Below are 23,277 nucleotides of genomic sequence, written 5' to 3' on the forward strand. Positions count from 1 at the left end.
CTGTTGAATTAATGGAAGGAATTCTGTTGAATTCCTGGAAGGAATTCTGGTGAATTCCTGGAAGGAATTCTGGTGAATTCCTGGAAGGAATTCTGGTGAATTCCTGGAAGGAATTCTGGTGAATTCCTGGAAGGAATTCTGGTGAATTCCTGGAAGGAATTCTGGTGAATTCCTGGAAGGAATTCTGGTGAATTCCTGGAAGGAATTCTGGTGAATTCCTGGAAGGAATTCTGGTGAATTCCTGGAAGGAATTCTGGTGAATTCCTGGAAGGAATTCTGGTGAATTCCTGGAAGGAATTCTGGTGAATTCCTGGAAGGAATTCTGGTGAATTCCTGGAAGGAATTCTGGTGAATTCCTGGAAGGAATTCTGGTGAATTCCTGGAAGGAATTCTGGTGAATTCCTGGAAGGAATTCTGGTGAATTCCTGGAAGGAATTCTGGTGAATTCCTGGAAGGAATTCTGGTGAATTCCTGGAAGGAATTCTGGTGAATTCCTGGAAGGAATTCTGGTGAATTCCTGGAAGGAATTCTGGTGAATTCCTGGAAGGAATTCTGGTGAATTCCTGGAAGGAATTCTGGTGAATTCCTGGAAGGAATTCTGGTGAATTCCTGGAAGGAATTCTGGTGAATTCCTGGAAGGAATTCTGGTGAATTCCTGGAAGGAATTCTGGTGAATTCCTGGAAGGAATTCTGGTGAATTCCTGGAAGGAATTCTGGTGAATTCCTGGAAGGAATTCTGGTGAATTCCTGGAAGGAATTCTGGTGAATTCCTGGAAGGAATTCTGGTGAATTCCTGGAAGGAATTCTGGTGAATTCCTGGAAGGAATTCTGGTGAATTCCTGGAAGGAATTCTGGTGAATTCCTGGAAGGAATTCTGGTGAATTCCTGGAAGGAATTCTGGTGAATTCCTGGAAGGAATTCTGGTGAATTCCTGGAAGGAATTCTGGTGAATTCCTGGAAGGAATTCTGGTGAATTCCTGGAAGGAATTCTGGTGAATTCCTGGAAGGAATTCTGGTGAATTCCTGGAAGGAATTCTGGTGAATTCCTGGAAGGAATTCTGGTGAATTCCTGGAAGGAATTCTGGTGAATTCCTGGAAGGAATTCTGGTGAATTCCTGGAAGGAATTCTGGTGAATTCCTGGAAGGAATTCTGGTGAATTCCTGGAAGGAATTCTGGTGAATTCCTGGAAGGAATTCTGGTGAATTCCTGGAAGGAATTCTGGTGAATTCCTGGAAGGAATTCTGGTGAATTCCTGGAAGGAATTCTGGTGAATTCCTGGAAGGAATTCTGGTGAATTCCTGGAAGGAATTCTGGTGAATTCCTGGAAGGAATTCTGGTGAATTCCTGGAAGGAATTCTGGTGAATTCCTGGAAGGAATTCTGGTGAATTCCTGGAAGGAATTCTGGTGAATTCCTGGAAGGAATTCTGGTGAATTCCTGGAAGGAATTCTGGTGAATTCCTGGAAGGAATTCTGGTGAATTCCTGGAAGGAATTCTGGTGAATTCCTGGAAGGAATTCTGGTGAATTCCTGGAAGGAATTCTGGTGAATTCCTGGAAGGAATTCTGGTGAATTCCTGGAAGGAATTCTGGTGAATTCCTGGAAGGAATTCTGGTGAATTCCTGGAAGGAATTCTGGTGAATTCCTGGAAGGAATTCTGGTGAATTCCTGGAAGGAATTCTGGTGAATTCCTGGAAGGAATTCCGGTGAATTCCTGGAAGGAATTCTGGTGAATTCCTGGAAGGAATTCTGGTGAATTCCTAGAAGGAATTCTGGTGAATTCCTAGAAGGAATTCTGGTGAATTCCTAGAAGGAATTCTGGTGAATTCCTGGAAGGAATTCTGGTGAATTCCTAGAAGGAATTCTGGTGAATTCCTAGAAGGAATTCTGGTGAATTCCTGGAAGGAATTCTGGTGAATTCCTGGAAGGAATTCTGGTGAATTCCTGGAAGGAATTCTGGTGAATTCCTGGAAGGAATTCTGGTGAATTCCTAGAAGGAATTCTGGTGAATTCCTAGAAGGAATTCTGGTGAATTCCTGGAAGGAATTCTGGTGAATTCCTGGAAGGAATTCTGGTGAATTCCTGGAAGGAATTCTGGTGAATTCCTGGAAGGAATTCTGGTGAATTCCTGGAAGGAATTCTGGTGAATTCCTGGAAGGAATTCTGGTGAAGTCCTGGAAGGAATTCTGGTGAAGTCCTGGAAGGAATTCTGGTGAAGTCCTGGAAGGAATTCTGGTGAAGTCCTGGAAGGAATTCTGGTGAAGTCCTGGAAGGAATTCTGGTGAAGTCCTGGAAGGAATTTTGGTGAATTCCTGGAAGGAATTCTGGTGAATTCCTGGAAGGAATTCTGGTGAATTCCTGGAAGGAATTCTGGTGAATTCCTGGAAGGAATTCTGGTGAATTCCTGGAAGGAATTCTGGTGAATTCCTGGAAGGAATTCTGGTGAATTCCTGGAAGGAATTCTGGTGAATTCCTGGAAGGAATTCTGGTGAATTCCTGGAAGGAATTCTGGTGAATTCCTGGAAGGAATTCTGGTGAATTCCTGGAAGGAATTCTGGTGAATTCCTGGAAGGAATTCTGGTGAATTCCTGGAAGGAATTCTGGTGAATTCCTGGAAGGAATTCTGGTGAATTCCTGGAAGGAATTCTGGTGAATTCCTAGAAGGAATTCTGGTGAATTCCTAGAAGGAATTCTGGTGAATTCCTGGAAGGAATTCTGGTGAATTCCTGGAAGGAATTCTGGTGAATTCCTGGAAGGAATTCTGGTGAATTCCTGGAAGGAATTCTGGTGAATTCCTGGAAGGAATTCTGGTGAATTCCTGGAAGGAATTCTGGTGAATTCCTGGAAGGAATTCTGGTGAATTCCTGGAAGGAATTCTGGTGAATTCCTGGAAGGAATTCTGGTGAATTCCTGGAAGGAATTCTGGTGAATTCCTGGAAGGAATTCTGGTGAAGTCCTGGAAGGAATTCTGGTGAAGTCCTGGAAGGAATTCTGGTGAAGTCCTGGAAGGAATTCTGGTGAAGTCCTGGAAGGAATTCTGGTGAAGTCCTGGAAGGAATTTTGGTGAATTCCTGGAAGGAATTCTGGTGAATTCCTGGAAGGAATTCTGGTGAATTCCTGGAAGGAATTCTGGTGAAGTCCTGGAAGGAATTCTGGTGAAGTCCTGGAAGGAATTCTGGTGAAGTCCTGGAAGGAATTCTGGTGAAGTCCTGGAAGGAATTCTGGTGGATTCCTGGAAGGAATTCTGGTGAATTCCTGGAAGGAATTCTGGTGAATTCCTGGAAGGAATTCTGGTGAATTCCTGGAAGGAATTCTGGTGAATTCCTGGAAGGAATTCTGGTGAATTCCTGGAAGGAATTCTGGTGAATTCCTGGAAGGAATTCTGGTGAATTCCTGGAAGGAATTCTGGTGAATTCCTGGAAGGAATTCTGGTGAATTCCTGGAAGGAATTCTGGTGAATTCCTGGAAGGAATTCTGGTGAATTCCTGGAAGGAATTCTGGTGAATTCCTGGAAGAAATTCTGGTGAATTCCTGGAAGGGATTCTGGTGAATTCCTGGAAGGAATTTTGGTGGAATTCTGTTGAATTCCTGGAAGGAATTCTGTTGAATTCCAGGAAGGAATTCTGGCAAATTCTTGGAAGGAATTCTGGCAAATTCCTGGAAGGAATTCTGGTGAATTCCTGGAAGGAATTCTGGTGAATTCCTGGAAGGAATTCTAGTGAGTTCCTGCCAGGAATTCTGGTTAACTCCAGGAAGAAATTCTAATGAATTTTTGAAAGAAAGATGGTGCATTCCTGGAAGGAATTCTATGGAGGAGAAATTCCAGAAAATATCCGTGCAGGAACCCAGAAGAAATCTTTGGAGCGATTTTCAAGCAATTCATGAAAGAATCCTTAGAGAAATACACAAATAAAGCGCTGGAAGATAGGAAGATAGGAACCTTGGGACAAATTCCAGAATCCCTGTAAAAAAATCCGACGGAATCCCTGGAGGAATTCCTAACGGAATCACTGAAGAATTTCCCGAAGAAATCCTTGGAAAAAATCTCGAAGGAATCAGGAATTCCCAAAGGAATCCCTGGAGAAATTTCTTAGGGAATTGCTGGAGGTTGAATTTGTAATTCTGCAAAGAATCTCTAACGGAATCATTTGGGGAATTCCCAAAAAAAAATCTCGTGAGAATCTTGAAGGAATCCCTGAAGAGATAACAGGAGGAATTTCCGAAGGAATCCTTGGAGCAGTTCCCGAGGAATTTTTAGAGTAAGCAAAAAAATCCGGAAGGAATCTATGAAGAAGCAATTGCCGAAAACACACCTTCTGAAGTAGTTTCTAGAAGAATTCACAGAGCACTTCCTAGAGAAATTCATAGAGCACTCCCTTTGAGGATTCCCGTTGAAAATTTCAGAAGAATCTTCGGAGGAGGAACTTCCAAAGGAATATTTTAAGGAATTTCCGGAGGGATCCCTTAAAGAACTAACGGAGAATTTCCTAAAGATGTTCTATAATGACTTCCTTGAAGAATTTCCGAACGAACCACTGGAGAGATGCGCGAAGAAATCCCAGACAGAGTCCCTAGTAGAATATCAGAAAACAACCCTAATCCAGAAGCATCTCAGGGATGTCCTGAAAAGTTCTTTTAGCAAATTTCCGAAGATCGTGTCAACAAATTGCGTAAGAATTCGTTAATCCTAAAGTTCCGGATGGAATCTATTCTTCTCTTCTAAAAGCTCCTCAACCAGTTTCTGGGGGAATTCATCTAGGTATCCCTTCAGAAAATCTTTCAGCAATTAGGAATTTAGGAATTGCTGTAGCAACTTCTAAAAAAGTTTATTTGTCCAGGAAAGCTCATAGAAAAAATCCTAAGGGAATGCCTAGAGGAAATTTTACGGAAACTTATTAAGAAATCCCTGAACCCACTCCTAGAAGAGTTCTTGGAAATAATTTTCAGCCAGATTTTTGCAGAAATTCTAAGAAGATTTCTAGGCCTTTATGGAGGAATGCCTGAAAGAAGTAGAAGTGTATTATTTTTTAAAGAAATGTCTAGATGAAATTCTAATTTTCAGAAGAAACTGCTTTAGGAATTCCAGCAAAAGCTCCAGCAAGATTTTCTAAACAGAATCTTGCGATAAATCCTGAAAGAGCTCCTGGAAGAATTACTGGAAAAACTTCTAGAGGGTATTCTTAAGGTACTTTCAGAGGAATTCCTGAAATTACCTTTGCAGTTATTTATTCCGGAGATATCATATATGTAAAATCCCAGAGTTGCCTGTTTGTTTCTCTAACACTCGTTGAAATGCTTCATGGAAATAGCAGTAGAATGCCCGAAATTGCCCATTTCTAAATACACAGTCATTAAATTTTGTAGATTTCTAGTCATTCCCAATCGACAATTTAGAAATATCGGATCAATTTGACGAGTCACTAAATCTGATATCCCCAGAAACAGGAAAAAAGAAGCTAAAAATCACTTACCTTTCAGCTTGGTGATCTCGATGGCGAACATGTTCAGCGACATCAGCTGCAGCAACCGGTGCGAGGTGACGGCAATGGGCGAGTGCTGAATTAGCGCCCGAAACTCCCGCAGCATCTGGATGGCACAGGGCGTAAACGACTCCATGCCCGTCTTGGTGATCAACTTCCCCAGCACATGCAGGAAGCTCACGATAAAGCGCTTGTTCAGCTCGATGGAATCCAGCTGGCGCAGTTCCTCTTCCTCTTCCTCGCTGGTATCGCCGGTTCGGCCGGCCATCGGATCCAATGGCGCCGTCCGGTGCACCCGGGAACCACCCTCCGGATGGATCCACGTTTCGCGCCGCAGGTGGCCATCGAAGCGGTGCTCTTTCTCTTTGAGCCGCGCTCGGTTCTTCTCCTCGCGCTTCCGCTGGCTGCTCTCGTACTGTGAAGGAAATCATGCCAAGGGAACAAGAGAAAAACACACAAGTTAGTATAGCGATCAGTATCAGTAGCAAGCGATCAATCGTGTCAATCAAGAAAATGGAAAACACGCATCCGTATTCGGGTAGGACAGGTGTCATCATCTTGTCTAAATTTGTCTCTATACCGGGGAGTCAATTCTATTCAATTCAGGAAGGTGGTCCCGGGCAGATGAGGATAACAAATCGAGAATAAACAAATAAATATGCAATTCAGTAATTTTAATTTTATGAAAGTTATTTCAGTATCATAATGATCAATTTTTCCTCACTACTGGTTTATTATGCAACTGACAAGAGTTTCATTATAAATAGTTGCATAATGATCATAGTTAAAATAATGCAACTCGAATGAGTTTTATAATTAAAAATCATTGCATATTTTTTAAGCAATTTATGATTCGATGACCTGAAATTCGTATGTATCTTTATGCATTGCAAAGCTCACATCAGAAGCGTATTGTTAAAATAAAGCATATATCCTATATCCTATAGGATGAAAATATTTTGACGAATTTTCAATGGAACGCGATCTCCTTCTGTTACCCTTTTCTACCCGGGACCAGCAATAATGCATCATCAATTGCAACGATGGGAAACTCACCAAAAGCTTATGCTAGTGATATTTACGACACAGCGCGGCGCAGCGGCATGTTAGTTGGGAATTACAAAGCAGACAAATAGATATGGGAGAGGGAAAGAGAAACACTCGGTTAGTAAAAAAGGTTACAACTGTGCGCGGTTACTCTTCTTCTGTTGAGTTATGTCAGGGTGATATCTACGACGGGCGGTAGACTAAGGCTACACTAAATTGCTAATGTGTCTCTCGAGATCTAAGGTCTAATATGGAAGCGCGGGCGCACGAGATGAAAAGTGATGGGATTTAGTTCTAGACAGATCATGTTGTGTGTGGTTCAGGATCATGTTCATAGCTATGAGCTGTGGGTCAAATACGAAAGGCTACCTAGAAGGTCAAAGATGCGCTTTATTAGCTTTGGATGACGGAATATTTGATGATTTATTACGCCTTATGAGCGTTAAAACTGACTTGTTAAGCGAAAGAGTGACAGTAATTTCCGAGATTTATTGTGTATTCTACATATGTATATCAAGCTATTTAGGATCACAGCAAGGACAGATGGACATTATACATGTGTCATATTTTGCAGTAATCAAATGTACAGCATTAACAAAACAGTTACAGGTCCGGTTTAAACGACATGTAAGCCTATTATAGAAATCCTGACACTGAGAATGACTCAGGAAGAACTATTTTTGTATGCAAAAACAATGCAGTCTCTATATCTCTACCTATCTCGATGGTTTGATCGGTCTCTTCAATCTGCACACATTTTTAACAAACGGGAAGTTCAAGTTAACAAATTTGTGATCGGAAATTTGTTACGTTGAACTGCCAATCTCTCAATGACATCGGAAGCATCCGCATACTCGTCGATCTACCGGAGGACCGAGGTTTCGGCATCGAAGCGCTGCAATACCAAAACCGGCTACGACTCATTAGTTTCGCTGCCTCAAAAAACATGACCAATTCGTAGAACCTTCTTCCACATACTCCCTTATCGTTACACCTGGAGTTCACCACAGCAGACGAAATATCAAATCGCCACGTTCGGATCGATGGAAGGAACTTCTTCGACTTTATCGACGTCTAGACCTATCATGGCGCTAACATCGACTCTACATGGTGATGATCAAGCTATGTCCACCAACAATGTCAAATGTGTCATATTTTGCAGTCATCAAATGGGAATGGGGAGCATAGTAGTAGTAATAATAGTAATAATTGTTAAGGTGCCTATTTTAGAAATCGTGACACTAAGAATGACACAGGAACTCAACTCAACTCATTTTCAAAATGCTGGCATTTCGTCAATTTTTAACCGATTTTTTTAAGTCACCCTCAATCGATCATAAATTGGTGATAGTTTATCATACACAAGTGCCCATGCAATATCTGGAACCATTCCGGGGATATTCCGGATTGTGCTGGGGACAAGGGGTTGCCAAAATGGCTTAAAATGATTAGGTATTTCGTGTGTTATTGTGTTTGAACCATCGATTTTCAGCGAAAGTTTTGTTGCGAACAGTGAAACACAACTGCAATAATCAGATTTGAAAAAGGTTGACCCATCCGGATCCTCGTGACAGGTTCCGCGGGGTCTCATTGGGGACACTTCCTGTTTTCAACCTAAACATGCCGTGCGACATATCAATCTTCATGATTTCGAAAGACTGCGCCAGAAACCATAGACTGATTCAGAAGTCTGTATCAACTAATATGGCCACCCCGGACCATCTAGCACAGGTTCCACGGGCGTGTCATCGGGGACATTTCTGGTTTGCAAGCAAAACATGCCGTGCGACGTATCTATCTTCATGATTTCGAAAGTATAGGGCAAAAAAAACTGTCTGAATTATGTATCAACAGATGTGGCCGCTCCAGAACACCTGGAACATGATCCGCGGGGGCCTCTCAAACACAATAACACAATAAACAGGTCCTCCTCGAGCATAGTCCATGTCTCGTGTCCGTAGAGGACCACCGGTCTTATTAGCGTTTTGTACATGGTGCATTTGGTGCGTGGGTGAATCTTTTGACCGCAGTTTCTTCTGGAGCCCATAGTAGGCCCGACTTCCGCTGATGATGCGCCTCCAAATTTCACGGCTCACGTTGTTGTCAGCCGTCAGTAAGGATCCGAGGTAGATGAATTCCTCCACCACCTCGAAAGTATCCTCGTCTATCGCAACATTACTACCCAGACGGATCCGGTCGTGTTCGGTTCCGCCTACCAGCATGTACTTTGTTTTTGAGGCATTCACCACCAGTCCGACCTTTGCTGCTTCGCGTTTCAGGCGGGTGTACAGCTCTGCCACCGTTCCAAATGTTCTAGCGTCCATGTCGTCCGCAAAGCACACAAATTGACCGGATTTTGTGGAAATCGTTCCCCGGCTGATGAGTCCGGCTCGTCGCATCACACCTTCCAGACCGATGTTGAAGAGTAGACATGAGAGTCCATCACCTTGTCGCAGTCCCCGGCGAGATTTGATTGAACTGGATAGTTCACCCGAAACCCTTACGCAGTTTTGCACACCGTACATCGTTGCTTTAATCAGTCTAGTCAGCTTCCCAGGAAAGCCGTTTTCGTCCATGATTCTCCATAGCTCTGCGCGGTCGATACTGTCGTATGCCGCTTTGAAGTCGATGAACAGGTGATGCGTTGGGACCTGGTATTCACGGCATTTCTGGAGGATTTGCCGTACGGTAAAGATCTGGTCCGTTGTCGACCGGCCGTCGATGAAGCCGGCTTAATAACTTCTCGAGTCACTCGAGAGACCATTTACAACCTCGGTGTGCCTCAACATTCTGTTGAGGATGATCTTTTCGAGCGCCTTCCCTGCCGTGCCGATCAAGCATATTGGTCTATATGCCGACGAGTCTCCGGGTGGTTTCACTGCCTTAGGCAACAGAACCAGGATCTGCCGCTTCCAAACCTCTGGGAAAATTCCCTCGTCCAAGCATTTCTGCATAGCAGACTTGAACATCTCGGGAGCCTCTGCAATATCTACGTTTAAGGCCAGGTTCGGAACTCCGTCCGGACCTGGGGCTTTGACTATGCTAAAAGACTTAGCTGTCCCGGCCAGTTACACATCGCTAGCCCCAGTTCCTAAGAAAGGAGGCAAAGGACTAGGATTATGACGCGGAAAAAGCCCCTCGATGATCCCCTCCAACATCTCTGGAGACTGCTCTGTAGGAGCCATTACACCTCTCATCTTGGCCATCACGATCTTGTAGCCATCACCCCACGGATTCGCTTTGGCACTCTGACAGAGACCCTCCAAGAGTTTTTTTTTTTGCTTGCCCTTATCTCTGTCTTCAGTGCGGCTTTTGCAGTGGTGATCACCACACGCCGTTCGTTCCGCTTTTCCTCAGATTGCTCTTGCTGCATCCGCCGCCTAGTCCGTAGGTAGGCGCGGCACAGGTTCGCAATCGCTTGAGTCCATCAGTAAGCCGATGGTCTCCCATTTTCTAGGGTGGACTCGCCTAGGCATGGGCACATCGCACGCATGCGAGAGTACCGCTATCAGCTCGTCGCTGTCTAAACCAAGTTTCACTCACGGCAGAGCGCCTCCATAAATACCCCATCGTCGAAGTATGATGTCTTCCACCTGCGAGGACTTTGCCTTGGCTTAGCCACCTTTACCTCTACCGCTGCTTGCTGTTGTTGTAGTTGATACTGTAGTGAACCGCCAGGTGATCGCTGTGAGTGTAGCTATTCCAGTTCCAGTTCGAACTACTTGTCAGTCCAGGACTACACAATATAACGTCAACATTCGACTCCGCACCGTTCCGACAAAAGGTACTCTTGGTACCAACATTGGCCAGGTCAACATTTAGTATGGCCAGTGTTAGTAGCAGAATCTGACCCCGCTGGTTCGTGAAACGGCTTCCCCATTCCACGGCCTAGGCATTGAAGTCACCAGTTATTACCACCGGCCTTCGCACTGTCAGCACGGTCATCATATAGTCCAGCATCTGCGTGAACTGCTCGATCGACCACCGCGGAGATGCATAACAGCTACAGAAGAAGACCCCGTTTACTTTGGCGACCAGGAAGCCCTCATAGGTAGTAGACACCAACTCCTGGAAGGGGTGTTTTCCCGTCGTCTATATCGCCGTCATTTTTCTGGACCCATCCGCGAACCAAATTCCGTTGCCGGCGGGTACTCGGTATGGGTCCGCTATGATGGCGATATCCGTTCCCCACTCAGAAACCGCCTGACAAAGCAGTTGCTGAGCTGCGCCACAGTCAGTGGTTCAAGTTCAGTTACCTTACCTGCACTGTGATTTGTTCATTGCAGCATTCTTGAAGTCCGGCCAACTTGGATTTTTTTTTTAAAGACACGGACACGTTTAGTACTTCAAGTGAGCTATTCGCTCTTTTAAGGAAGCGCGACACTAGACAACGGACTAGCATGCAACGCCCAGTTGCGCAGCCGAAAACTTTTCTCGACAGGTGCGGCGGGAATCGAACCCGCACTCCTTAGCACGATGCGACTAAATGCTTGGTGACACTAGCCGCACGACCACGAAGTCACACAAATTACTCGTTGGGTGTCTGTTATTCACGGATACCCCGGTACATATCAGGCAAATGGTTGGACTCGTGTAGTCTTGTGTCTGCACAGTTTGCTCCTGTCATGGCCTTTGCAGTACTATGACTTGTGTCCTGGTTCCCGACACCTGAAGAAGACCTCCGAGGGCTAATGAAAAGTCAGATGGCATACTGACCAGCCCACCTTGATCTTTCTTCCAGATCTACGAGCTTGGTATCGCTTCGCATCGTCCTCAATGTTGGAGAAAATGCAACGGTCGTCCAACACCCCTATTGACAGTCCTTTTTGTGCACGTTACCAAGCCAATGAAAACAGTTGTACCGTGAGGTGTCCATATTTCGTGCACTTAAGAATTCTCAAAGTTTGATAAACGTCTGAAATTTTACCGTAAAGTATATCAGATTAATTTTTTCAATGATATTCAGTACTGGTACTGTAGCTCCCAAGAAAAATATAAATTGGGCAAATTCACATTATACGAGATAGTTACAGCATTAGTTTTGATTTGTTTGAAAGTGCCAAATTTCGTACACGGGTTTCAAATTTCGTTCAAAATGGGTCCAAATTTCGCTCACTTTAGAAAACGTAGAATTCGCCTAAATGTGTTATTTTTTTCAAAACGTAGCATACTCGTATAATACCCATGAAACCATACCGTGTAGATAAAATCGATGTCTGTGACGAAATATGAGTGAATATTTGCTGTTTTCCATGTTCGTCCCGGATGTTTACATTAAGATTTCCAAAAATCCTTTGTTTTGCTCTTCAATTGACATCTTAATCAAACAATATATTGTTTGCTATTTGAATCAAATGTTCACTAACTATACTGATGGTCAGTAATGTGAATCAATTCGTTTTTGTAGCTAATTGTAGCTTTTTGCCTTTCTATTATGTCACATGATTTATGTGCCATTAATAGGCACATTCCTCGGGAGGTTAGTTCTAGTATATTGCCATCTTCCAAATTTGTGTTCTGACAATAAGGCTTACGGCAATAATTTGCTTGAATGAAACTAGCCGCTGTAAGCTACTACTTCCAATGTTTGGATAAACAAAATCATCCCGAGCTTACTTATTATTCCCACATTTATAAATTTGTTTATTTTTTTTCTACGTAGTTTATGAGCAGTCCCTAGCTAATTTTAAACCAATTAAAATAGTTATTAGAACTATTATTAATAACTGCATCATGCCATGACTACAAGTACACATGAACCTCTAAAACAAAGTTATAAAAAAGAGTGCACGAAATTAGGGACCCATACAAATAGTGGGTTCCTAATTTCGCCAACAACATAAATGTTGAAACAAAATAAGAAAACAACATGTTTAAGTAATTTTATTGCGTATTATAATAAAACATATTGAATTGAAATAATCAAACATAAATTGGAATATTAACTTTTGCTAGAGATCAAAATACTTGTTCACTTTCGTGAGTGTTGATTTTCTCGTATCTCTGAATATGGCATCTGCTATTTGCATACATTTGCAATTTATTTTTCAATCTTTGTCATATATCAAATTTTTCATTTATTTTTTTTTGTGAATTGTATTGAGATCAAATGCAGTTTTGAGGTTATAGCAAATATTGGATGGTTCCGGTGTTAATTAGACAATAATGCTCTCAGATGTCAGAAGTTAACGAAGTTTGGGCCCGCACGAAATTAGGGCACCCCACGGTATACCAAAGATATTGTATGTATGTTTACTGTGGAATAAATGTTTACCGCTTGACGACGGAACACTTGAGTTTTTCTCCCGCGGTATTTTTCCGAGTTTCCCGGTAGTGTTTTCGCGTTTCCACGCATTATCCGCTGCGTACCTGTCCGCATCGTCTAACACTCAAGACGTCCGAGTACTTAGACTTTTCGGCCTTGATGACGAGCGCATCGCCTTTCACGTGCTTGGCACCTGCCCTTCAACGCCTTCTTGGTTTGACGTCCCTGACCTGCTCGACTTGCGGTTTTTACTTCTTCCTTTTCCGCTCGAGTTTTAACCAAAGAGAGGCCCTACTCTGTGGTTGTTGAAGACTTAACAACGGTCGCAACGCCCTGTTGCATTCCATCCGGGACGGGCCAGCCTTGTCAGGACCTCCTCCTCTCCTCTTCTTGGCGTAACGTCCTCACTGGGACAAAGCCTGCTTCTCAGCTTAGTGTTCTATGAGCACTTCCACAGTTATTAACTGAGAGCTTCCTCTGCCAATGACCATTTTGCATGTGTATATCGTGTGGCAGGCACGAAGATACTCTATGCCCAAGGAAGTCAAGGAAATTTCCTTTACGAAAAGATCCTGGACCGACCGGGAATCGAACCCGTCACCCTCAGCATGGTCATGCTGAATACCCGTGCGTTTACCGCCTCGGCTATATGGGCCTTGTCAGGACCACCCTTTCCAGCTTTCCGGGATGCATGACTGGGGTTTGACTTGCCGGCATCACTGCCGACAGCTTTGCTGGCACCGCCAGACAACTCCTCACCTGACGGCTGCCTCACTCGCTTCTGCGACTGCTTATCCAAAGCAGTCGCATCCGCCACACTTTTTGGTCTTCCTGCGAAAGCGTAGAGTAGACATCGTAATCTTAGCTTTCGTTGGATCTACCACTGCAACAGTCTTCACGAGTTTCTTGTGGCCTTGCTAGGCATCGTCCATCGATTTACGAAGTCGCTACAGGGCCGTTTTAAGGTCCAAGGTCGATGATCTAGCCAAGCTGCTGCTTAGCCACCTCTATTGCAGATACCCCAACTCTTTCTTGGTTGATGGCCCTCATCAACCACACTCCGTCAAATATCTCCCCCGGCAGGCAAGCCGGGGAATGAATCAGAGCTGCCACACTGGAGCTGCGTGCGCAGTTTCCTGCTCCTGACTCCTCACTGCTCCTTAACGGAGACCTAGCCAAAACACTTCTTACGAAGGTGTTAGCCTCGCCACTACCACTACCACTTGTACTTGTTTGTTTTTGACTTGTTTTCATGTTTAATCACACGAGTGGAGGGCCACCACGCCAAAGCCCTGCATTAACGCGGTAAGGGACGAATTACTATAAGGGGTGCCCAGGTACAGGCTCCGTTAACGATGAAGCATCTTTTTCACCCTCTCGATCACTCATTCCTCGGCACTGATTGCTTGACACCTTGAATTAGGGTAAGTAGTTATTTCTAGCCAGTAATTACGCGGCTGACTCGCCAGCGGGGGGTTCGGCAGGCCTCGGGACTGTAATCTCTGCTGCTCAGACTTGCCGTATATCACGAGGGTAATGTCGTCTGCTCCAACAGCTTCCCAGCGGTGTCCAGAAGACAAATAGGTCTGTAGTCGCCAGGTGGATTCCTGTGTTTGGGCAGTAGAATGAGTCTTTGTCTTTTTCTCCTCTTCGGAAATTCGCCTCTATCCAGGTACAGCCATTCTGAACAAGCCAGGACAAGCCTCGATGACCGCCATAACGGGAATTATCGGTTCTTCCGTCGACCAGAGTAATCCGACTTGGATACGACCGCACCGACAGGCACACCAATTATTGAAATCTGGCTCCTCCTGCTTGTCGGTTGATCCTCTTACCAGAATTCCTCCATAGAACGATGATGAATCAGTATCGCCACCGCTAGGTCAGGGTCTTCACCATGCTGGTACTCATCGTCGCCGGTCCACGTGTTGATGGAAGTATTTCGTTCCATGTTCAGCAAATAGTCTTCCAGTTATGGTGGCTGCCCCTATTACCTTGCTGTGTTTGAGAATACGGCAGTGTCGAAACGAGTAACAGTTTCTTGAAATGCTTCTTCTTTCTTCACTAAGGTAAAGTTTGATTTTAATTCTGACACGTACAGCACAGCAAGGTGTAGAACAAATCCACAACCGTGCACAAATGAGATGATTCGCCCGAATCAACGATCAGTCACCCATTGGAGAAGTTTGATTTCCGTCTAACCAGAAAGGAATATTCTTCGAGCGACGAGCTGATCGTTCCCTGGGATCGTTACGCCTCATCGGTTGATTTCGATTAGCTGTTCCATGAACGAGCTTGAACTTGATTAGTTTGAACGTTAGCTCGTCATCGTATCTACTCTCCAAAGCAGTGGTAAGAGTATTGTCTGACTCTGGAAGGCTTCCTTCGAAGCACCATTGCAACTTGCAGATTTTCATCCAAATCTTGCCCTGCCAAAGTTAATCGCTCGAAGAGGTCCCATCGCTGTACCGCTTCTCACACATTTGCAACAAGAGAGATATCTTTGATGTCAAGGTTGCTTTTTCGTAGTGACGGCGGAGGCCTTCGCATATGACTCGAGCCGTTGTCGCTCGCGCCTTCTGGTCTCTATTGTCCCCCATTCGAAGGCTTGCACCATCAGCTGCTTCAGGTTCAGCACAGCACCCAGTTCTGATCGGTTCTCGGTCACGAACTGCCACAATTCTTTATGAACCAGCAGAAACTCTGCCTTTTGATTCCAGATACAGTAGTTGCTTCCCTTCAGCTTGGCAATCCCCCAACTATCCATTTTCGCTTACAGTGTGGAAAATTTAGCCCCCTGTAGGTCTTAAGCAATTAAGCAGGATGCCGCCCAGGATTCCTGCAATTTCTGGGCACCACCAGTACACTTCCTCTCTCTCCTCTTCTTGGCGTAACGTCCTCACTGGGACAAAGCCTGCTTCTCAGCTTAGTGTTCTATGAGCACTTCCACAGTTATTAACTGAGAGCTTCCTCTGCCAATGACCATTTTGCATACGTATATCGTGTGGCAGGCACGAAGATACTCTATGCCCAAGGAAGTCGAGGAAATTTCCTTTACGAAAAGATCCTGGACCGACCGGGAATCGAACCCGTCACCCTCAGCATGGTCATGCTGAATACCCGTGCGTTTACCGCCTCGACTATATGGGCACCAGTACACTTATCGGCGCCCATTCCTGAGTAGGAATCGTCTTGGCGTTGCGGCGTAAAACGCACAGCTTAGTATTTCAACTAGATCGTCGATGTTGCCCTCCATAAACCTACGCTCCGTGTTCAACCCTGTAGGTACCGAATCGCCAGATGCTCACTATGCGTGTAGCCATCGTCGATCCTGCGGTCTGAGTAAGGGTTAATACCCGATCACATCGATGATGGACTCTGCACCATTCCTACTACAAGTATTTTTTGTCCGCGACCATCGATGACCACGGCACTCACTCTTACTAGTTCGCTGGATAGCGAATCTAGGGATAGAGTAAAGTTGATCTTCACTACTGCGAAGCCTTAGTTCAAAGTGAACATTGTAAGCTGGACTTGAAACCGATCAGTAATACAGTTACCAGTTTCCGTTGACGGGAAGGATCCGGTCCGCTAGTTAAAGTGATATCTGTACTTGACTCCGAGACTGACTGCCACAGCAACTGTTGCCGCGGCCTTACAGTGCAGTGGTTCAGGTTCAGCTGTGTAACATGTACTATCGTCGACCGTTTTGTCCTCCACGTGTGCCGGGCTATTTAGGCCTACTTGTCATGCGGCCCTTGTCCGCCTTGCAAATCAGACATTTTGGTGCAGATTTGTAATCCTTGGTGATGTGACCCTCTTATACAAACACACTAGAACTCCAAGGGCGCTGGTTCTGGTAATAAACCAGCAAATTGTCTCTTTGCGAGGGAAGAGTAGTCGAAGATAAAGAATTAATTTTCCTTCGTACAACGTACCAATGGAACTCCATTAAAATATGGAATATCCATAATATGTAGGTTGATATTCGATTAACACATGATCTTGTCTAGTACCCATCACTTTTCCTAATATCTAACACCCAGGATTAGAAGCTAACAAACGAACGGAAACGACTCAATCCCTCGCGGGGGTACGTACCTTCTTCTTCGTCTCGTTGAACAAATCCATAAGACTTTCGCGAGCCGATTCAAACGGATTGGACGACATCAGACTGCGCATGTAGAAGTAGACGGCGTCAATTTTGCGTTTCTAAAAAAGTAAAACAATATTATTACGCGATCGATTGAAAGAAATTGGTTGAGGTACTCACAGCATAGACGGAGAGCAGCGCCAGCTGGTTGTACGGCCGGCCATTCTTGGGCATGATCTGCTGCGCCTTCACGTACCACTGCTTGGCCTTGCGGAAGTTGTTGCCCTCGTTGACTTGCTCCCGGTACCGCGCTAGGTCGCCCAGGAAGAGGAAGATCTTCTGCGCGGAAACCAACGCCAGGCCGCACTTCTGGCCCTTGGTGTTGGTGGCCGCATTCAGTCCGATAAAGTTGTCCAAACTGAAGTTGAACTTTTCCTCGAGGAGGGTGAGGAGCTGCTCGAAGAACTGCGATCCGTTTTCGATGATTTCTAGGGCTTTTTCGCGGTAGTAAGCCCGGTTGTTCTGGTCGGGATCTTCCGCCAGGAGCTTCCGCATCTGCTCGATGATGTTGTAGTAGAGCAGCTTCCAGAAGTGGTGCTCGATGTTGATGTCCTGGGAGAAGCGCATTTCCGTCAGGAGGAAGGCTTCTAGGAGCTTCTGCAGGTCGGATCGGATTTGGACGTAAATGTGCCACTCCCGGAAGAGGTTCCCGCTGAGGAGTAGATCTTGCAGGCGGTTATCGGCCGCTTCTAATTGGCGGACCAGATCCTTGTTTCGAAGGAGGTTGGCTTGGGAGACGCTGTGATCGTACCAAGGGGGGCGTGCACTGCTCAGTTGATTCCCGCTGGCTATTCGCTTGCGTTCAGAGGACGATCCTAGCTCGTCTAGGTTCTCCGGAGGATTATAGTTCCGGGTTTGTGAGGGAGTGATCATAATCGGTTTGTTGGGATTCTTGGGATCGAACAATGTCCGTGAATTTCCCGAATGATCATCCCTGAGATGTTCCTCCCGTGGGCCACTTCCCGACGCCGGGATCTTCGGCGGAAGTACCAACACCCCCGGACCTTTCTGGATTCCGATCTGCTCTTCGAACTGCTTCGTCATTTCGGCAATTTTGATATCCGTTTTTTCAACGCCGTCGCCCACGCCTCGCCAGTTTCCGGCATCCCCTCCGCCGCCGCCGCCGCCGCCCCGGTGCCAATTTCCACGATCCATACTGTTATCCCTGCTGGTGCTGTACCGATCTCCACCGCCTCCGGCGCCTTTCCGGTGGTGGCCGTAGTACCGATCCTGACTGCCCTCGCGGTTTCCGAAATGCTTTCCGCCACGATTACCGCCACCGCCACGACCGTACGCCGCTCGATCCATGCTGTTCTCACGGCTCAGGTTGGAGGACTGGGAGTTACGACGGCTGCGGCCACTGCTTCCGCCGCTTCCCTTGGCCGCCGGTGCGTACGGCACTTTGAAGCCTTGGTCGTCGTAAAAGTCCTGGCTGGAGCGGCTGTTGCTGCAAAAGGGATGAAAGGGAATCATTAGAAATGAGGCGTGAGTGAATGGAAAATGCTCTAAACGATCTTACGTTGTTCCCTTCAACTTTTTCCGATTTCCGTTTCTGCTCACGGGTACCCAAAGGATGGGAGCATGGCGCAAATTACATAAAATACCGATCGTAAGAATCTCGATTCGGAAGCGGAAGTTTAAGAATACACAAATCTAGTAGTGGAACAGCTTCCATGACTTACCTCCGGTGTCGACGTCTGTTCCTGTTGCCGCCGGAGCCCGCGTGCGGACCGACGTTGTTGTTGAGGGCAGTCTTCTCTTGCATTGCTTCCCGCTCGACGTCGTCAGCCCAGTCCTGCAATCACAAGGTTAGATTTAAACACTTTTGAAATTATTAAAAAGTGGATCGCACTCACCAATTTTCCGACAGATTTCCTGCCATCGTCTTCATCGATCTTTCCTCCGTCCGAGTACTGTCGGTTGCGAATGCTATCTTTCCGGAATCCGGGCGGCGGACCAATGGAAACGTGATCGTCGCCGTAGCCTCGGTTTCCTGCGTCCCGCGGTGGAAGCCCGTAGTTGCTGTTCCACCGATCGTTCGGATCGCAGCTGGAGTTCCGACTGTTCGGTCGCGGAGGCCTATCAAAGTCCTGCTGCTGCGGATGCTGGTGAAGATCGCCGCCTTGATCACCTCCGACGTCCGACGATCGACTACGCGGTCGCTGAAGATCTACGGGGGTTCGAGCCCGATAGTCCTGTTGGTATCCGCCACCGCCGCCGCCCTGCTGGTAGTTCCCTGAGTAGCGATTCCGGCCGCCACCTCGCATTCCCGGCGGACGCGATCGAGGTGACATGGGAAGCGTATGCGACCAGCTCTGCGGCGGATGGGTTTCCAGGTAGTCCAGCGGAAGGCCATGATCTTGGAGGATCTTGCGTTGCAACCGGGGCGCTAGGCTCTCGATGTTCAAAGGCAGCTGAGGTTTCTTGGGGCCACCGCGGCCCCCAAAGTTCGGTTCGACACTTCGGGTGTCCCGCTCGTTGCGCAAGCGATCCTGAGGCCGGTTGTAGTTCACGTTAGGCGGATTGCTGGACAGGACCCGCGGTTCGGAAGCCTGCCGGAAGCCAGGAGGCGGCGCATCATTCCTCGGCCGCTGTTGCTGCTGCTGCGGCGGCTGATCGTAGTAGTCGTGTTTTTTGTTGTTCCTTTCTTTCTTAGTGTTAACCGATCGCCATCCATCGCTCTGACCCCAGTCGCGATCACGATCACGGTCTCGATCGCGGCCCATCGGAGCAGGTCCGTCGCCTCCGCCGAGCGAATTCAGCGACCGATTGCTGCCGGAGTTTTCCGATTTCCGCAGCGGACCACTGCCGGGGCTGTAGAGGGACTGTTGCTGGCGTTTGCCTCCGCGACCCCGGCCCGACGAAGCCGGCGCACTATTCATCGTCGTCCGTCGACGTCGATGCCGTCAGCTGGCGGCAATAGTAGGGGCAGGTTTGGGCACTGGAAGAATGGGGAAAAATTTGAAAAATCATTACTGACTGCTGCAACGTTGTGCGTAGACATTTGTTTCGAACTCTTTGGAGCTTCAGATGAAGAGGAGTCCAGACAGAAGCACTTCTAGGGCTGGTGTTCTATGTTGCCAATACTATTCAACCTTGGATATTCAGCAAGACCATGCCTAACGTAACTGATTCGATTCCTGGTCGGTTCAGATCTTTTCGTAAAGGAAATTTCCTTGACTTTCTTGGACATAGAGTATCTTCGTGTCGACCACACAATATACGAATGCATTGGCAGAGAAATATCTCAGTTCATACTCTAGAAATGCACATAGAACACTAAGCTCAGAAGCAGACTTTGTCCCAGTTGGGACGTCGTCATGCCAAGAAAGCGAACGTTTTCACAGTTACTAAATGAGTTTTCTCTCTACATTGGTCTTGTTTGCGCAGCAGGCACGAAGACACTCTTTGGACCAGGAATCACGATACGCTTAGCATGGTCCAGCTGGATACCCGCGTGTAGAACTTAGAACTATGTATTGAATGAGCGAAAGGGGATCCGGCAACAATCCATGCGTAATTGGAACCTAGCAGTCTTTCATCAAATCGAAGTCTTCTGCATCGTCTTCCGAAATCTCCTACTGCAATCTTTGGAACCCAAAACGAGTAACGTAATCAATGACAAATTCTCCGCAGCTGCAATTTCACCATTCTCCGCCTTTCTTCCTTGCATTCGTAGCACTGATAGTACCTTATCAGATCGTCTTCGCCAATAGAACCTCTTTTCTAGTTCCAGAATCGAAACACATTCGACAACCAACTATACCTTCTAGTTGCTGCTATTGCTGATAACCGTTCGAAGGCCCTTGTTTCTATTTTTCGGTTGTTTGTTTCGTCATTTTTATCTTCGCTTCGGCTTCGCTGTGGCATTGAAACACAGTATAGATATTTACTACGCACTCGTGTAAATATCTTCTGCTTACATTCGACCGACTTCCGAAACTGCTCTTGAATATCCTCACTTTGTTGTGTGTCTTGTAACTTATAAGAAGCGGTGGGGGTTAATGACCTCTATTCCGTCGTTGATTCGTTTACTCCACCACCGGAAAGAAGCTGACAGTTTTCGGCGATTTTTTCAACCGAAATCTCGAAAACTATTGACCAAAACGTAGCCTTTCTATTGAATCCTGAAAGAATCGATCCGGTACCCACAAAGCCGGAAGTGACCATCCATCGAACGAGCTGTCAATCACGTAAACAAACCCCTCAGCAAGCGGATCTCCGTGGTAAAACCCACCGCGCACTTGAGAAGGCATTTTCCCAGTCAAAAACAAACCTTTTCCGGTTGAATCCGTGTGCCGTTCGTTGTTCAGATCCTCACGCTGGTTCCCAAGTGGGTAACTTCCACTTCCGTTGCCAGTTCAATTCGATTTTAGCACTTTTTCTTGCAATTCCTTGCTGGATGTTTGATGTTTCACCCTGTGTGCGACTTTGACGACTGTCTTCTTCCCTTCGCCGCAGCCTACTACAAGCGAGTGCAAGGGCATACCTAGGGGGTCGATCAGGGAGGGGGTGAACCCTTAGCAAATGTTTATTTACATGTTTTTTATTGCTCAACGCAACATGATGAAATTGAATAGACACATGAGAATAATATTTTAGTCTATTCAATGATTTTTTTTGTAACTCATTCAGTAGGGTCTGGGACCATTTGGGAAGGAGCATCTATTTTGGCCACTTGCTGCTATAACTCAGCCAATTTTGAACCGATTGACTTGATTTTTGAGACACGACCAGATACGCACAGTATTCAGCCTAGTAGAAATCCCATGAGCTCTAGTAGAAATCCCATGAATAACTACCGTGGGGTGCCCTAATTTCGCGCGGGTCCAAATTTCGCTCACTGATAATATTTAGAGAACATAATCATAGAACTAATTATTGCATTGTGCAAATTTCACTTTAGATAGTATAATTAAGGTGAAATTGGGACAATTGCACAATTGTTTTTATGATCATGTCTAAATATGATCAGTGAGCGAAATTTGGACCCGCGCGAAATTAGGGCACCCCACGGTACGAGAGAAATGTTAGATGTTACGAATCGTAGCAACCTATGAATTTATACAAACTTGTCATTAGAATGAAAATAAATTAGTCTTTAGTAAACCGTCAATCAGTTCAGTCGAACTTCCCTACACATCCGAATACTCAATAGGTTGTGGGCCCGAAGCAAGCGAAACGTGGAAGTTTCTGGAAGCGCCATGGAAGGAAGCAAGGTATCGATCGTGAAGCTGAATAATTCCAACTACTCGGTGTGGAAATTCAAGGCGGAAATGCTGCTGACTCGAGAGGACATGTGGAAGTACATCGAGGATGAAGCCCCGGAGCCCCTGACGGACGTCTGGAAGGGAGGTGACCGCAAAGCAAGAGCGACGATTGCGCTGCTGGTGGAGGACCAGCAACACCCCCTGATTCGTGATACGAAGACGGCCAAGGAAGCATGGGAAAACATCCAGAAGCACCACCAAAAGACGTCCCTCTGCTCGAAGGTTGCGGTCCTGAAGAGAATCTGCAACAAAACGTACAAGGACGGGGACGACATGCAGAACCATTTGTTCGAGCTGGAAGAGCTGTTTGGTAAGCTGTCGTGCGCTGGACTGGACCTGGGTGAGCCGCTGATGGTTGCACTGGTGCTAAGGAGCCTGCCCGATTCCTTCGATACGTTGACGACGGCCCTCGAGAGCCGTTCCGACGACGAGCTGAAACTGGAGCTGGTCAAAAGCAAGCTGCTGGATGAAACGGCGAAACGGAACCACGGATCGGCGGATTCAGCGTTGAAGGTCAATTTCCCGAAGAAGAAGAAGACGATTGTGTGCCATTTTTGCAAGAAAATTGGCCACAAGCAGAAGGAGTGCAAGTTGTATGCCAAGGAGACGGAATCGGAGAAAGGTCGTTCGCCGAAAGCAAAAACTGCACGCAGCGAAGACGCGGTAACGTTCGCCCTGATGGCAGGAGGACAAGCGGATTCAGGTGAGTGGATTGTGGACTCGGGGGCATCCCGGCACATGTGCGGCGAGCGAGGATTTTTCGAGGATATCAACGAAAGCCCCGTAAAATCTGTCAGCCTGGCAGATGGAAAAATTGCGAAGGTGGATGGCGTCGGCGCAGGGCGGTTGTTGTGTTACCATGACGACGGAAAAACAACCACCGTTACCCTAGGCAACGTGCTCTACGTACCAAGCTTGGAAATCAATCTCCTCTCTGTACCCAAGCTCGTTGAGAGAGGCGCCGCAGTGACGTTCGATGAGGTAGGATGCCGGATTCTCGTCGGTGGCCAACTAGCAGCGGCCGCGGTCAAAACCGGTGGACTCTACAAGGTGAGGACAACGA

At 46.4% G+C, this 23,277-nt stretch overlaps 1 protein-coding gene across 3 annotated transcripts in view; it reads right to left on the bottom strand.

Annotated features, from left to right (window-relative positions):
- LOC109424979 (telomerase-binding protein EST1A) overlaps window positions 1-23,277 on the bottom strand; it is a 427,570-nt gene that overhangs the window by 388,011 nt on the left and 16,282 nt on the right. Inside the window, exons 1-7 of one of the 3 annotated variants that reach the window (XM_062843732.1) lie at window positions 21,221-21,360; window positions 18,801-19,885; window positions 18,627-18,739; window positions 18,464-18,496; window positions 17,065-18,391; window positions 16,893-17,003; window positions 5,471-5,894 (exon numbers count right to left, since the gene is read on the bottom strand). In XM_062843732.1, the coding sequence (XP_062699716.1) occupies window positions 5,471-5,894; window positions 16,893-17,003; window positions 17,065-18,391; window positions 18,464-18,496; window positions 18,627-18,739; window positions 18,801-19,826 (3,034 nt within the window). In that variant the 5' untranslated portion in view covers window positions 19,827-19,885; window positions 21,221-21,360. Of the gene's footprint in view, window positions 1-5,470; window positions 5,895-16,892; window positions 17,004-17,064; window positions 18,392-18,463; window positions 18,497-18,626; window positions 18,740-18,800; window positions 19,886-21,220; window positions 21,361-23,277 lie in introns of those variants that run through there. The other 2 variants (XM_062843727.1, XM_062843741.1) reach the window with 2 other exon arrangements.

Source organism: Aedes albopictus, chromosome 1 (genome assembly GCF_035046485.1).
Source record: "Aedes albopictus strain Foshan chromosome 1, AalbF5, whole genome shotgun sequence".
In the NCBI taxonomy this organism is placed as follows: domain Eukaryota; kingdom Metazoa; phylum Arthropoda; class Insecta; order Diptera; family Culicidae; genus Aedes; species Aedes albopictus.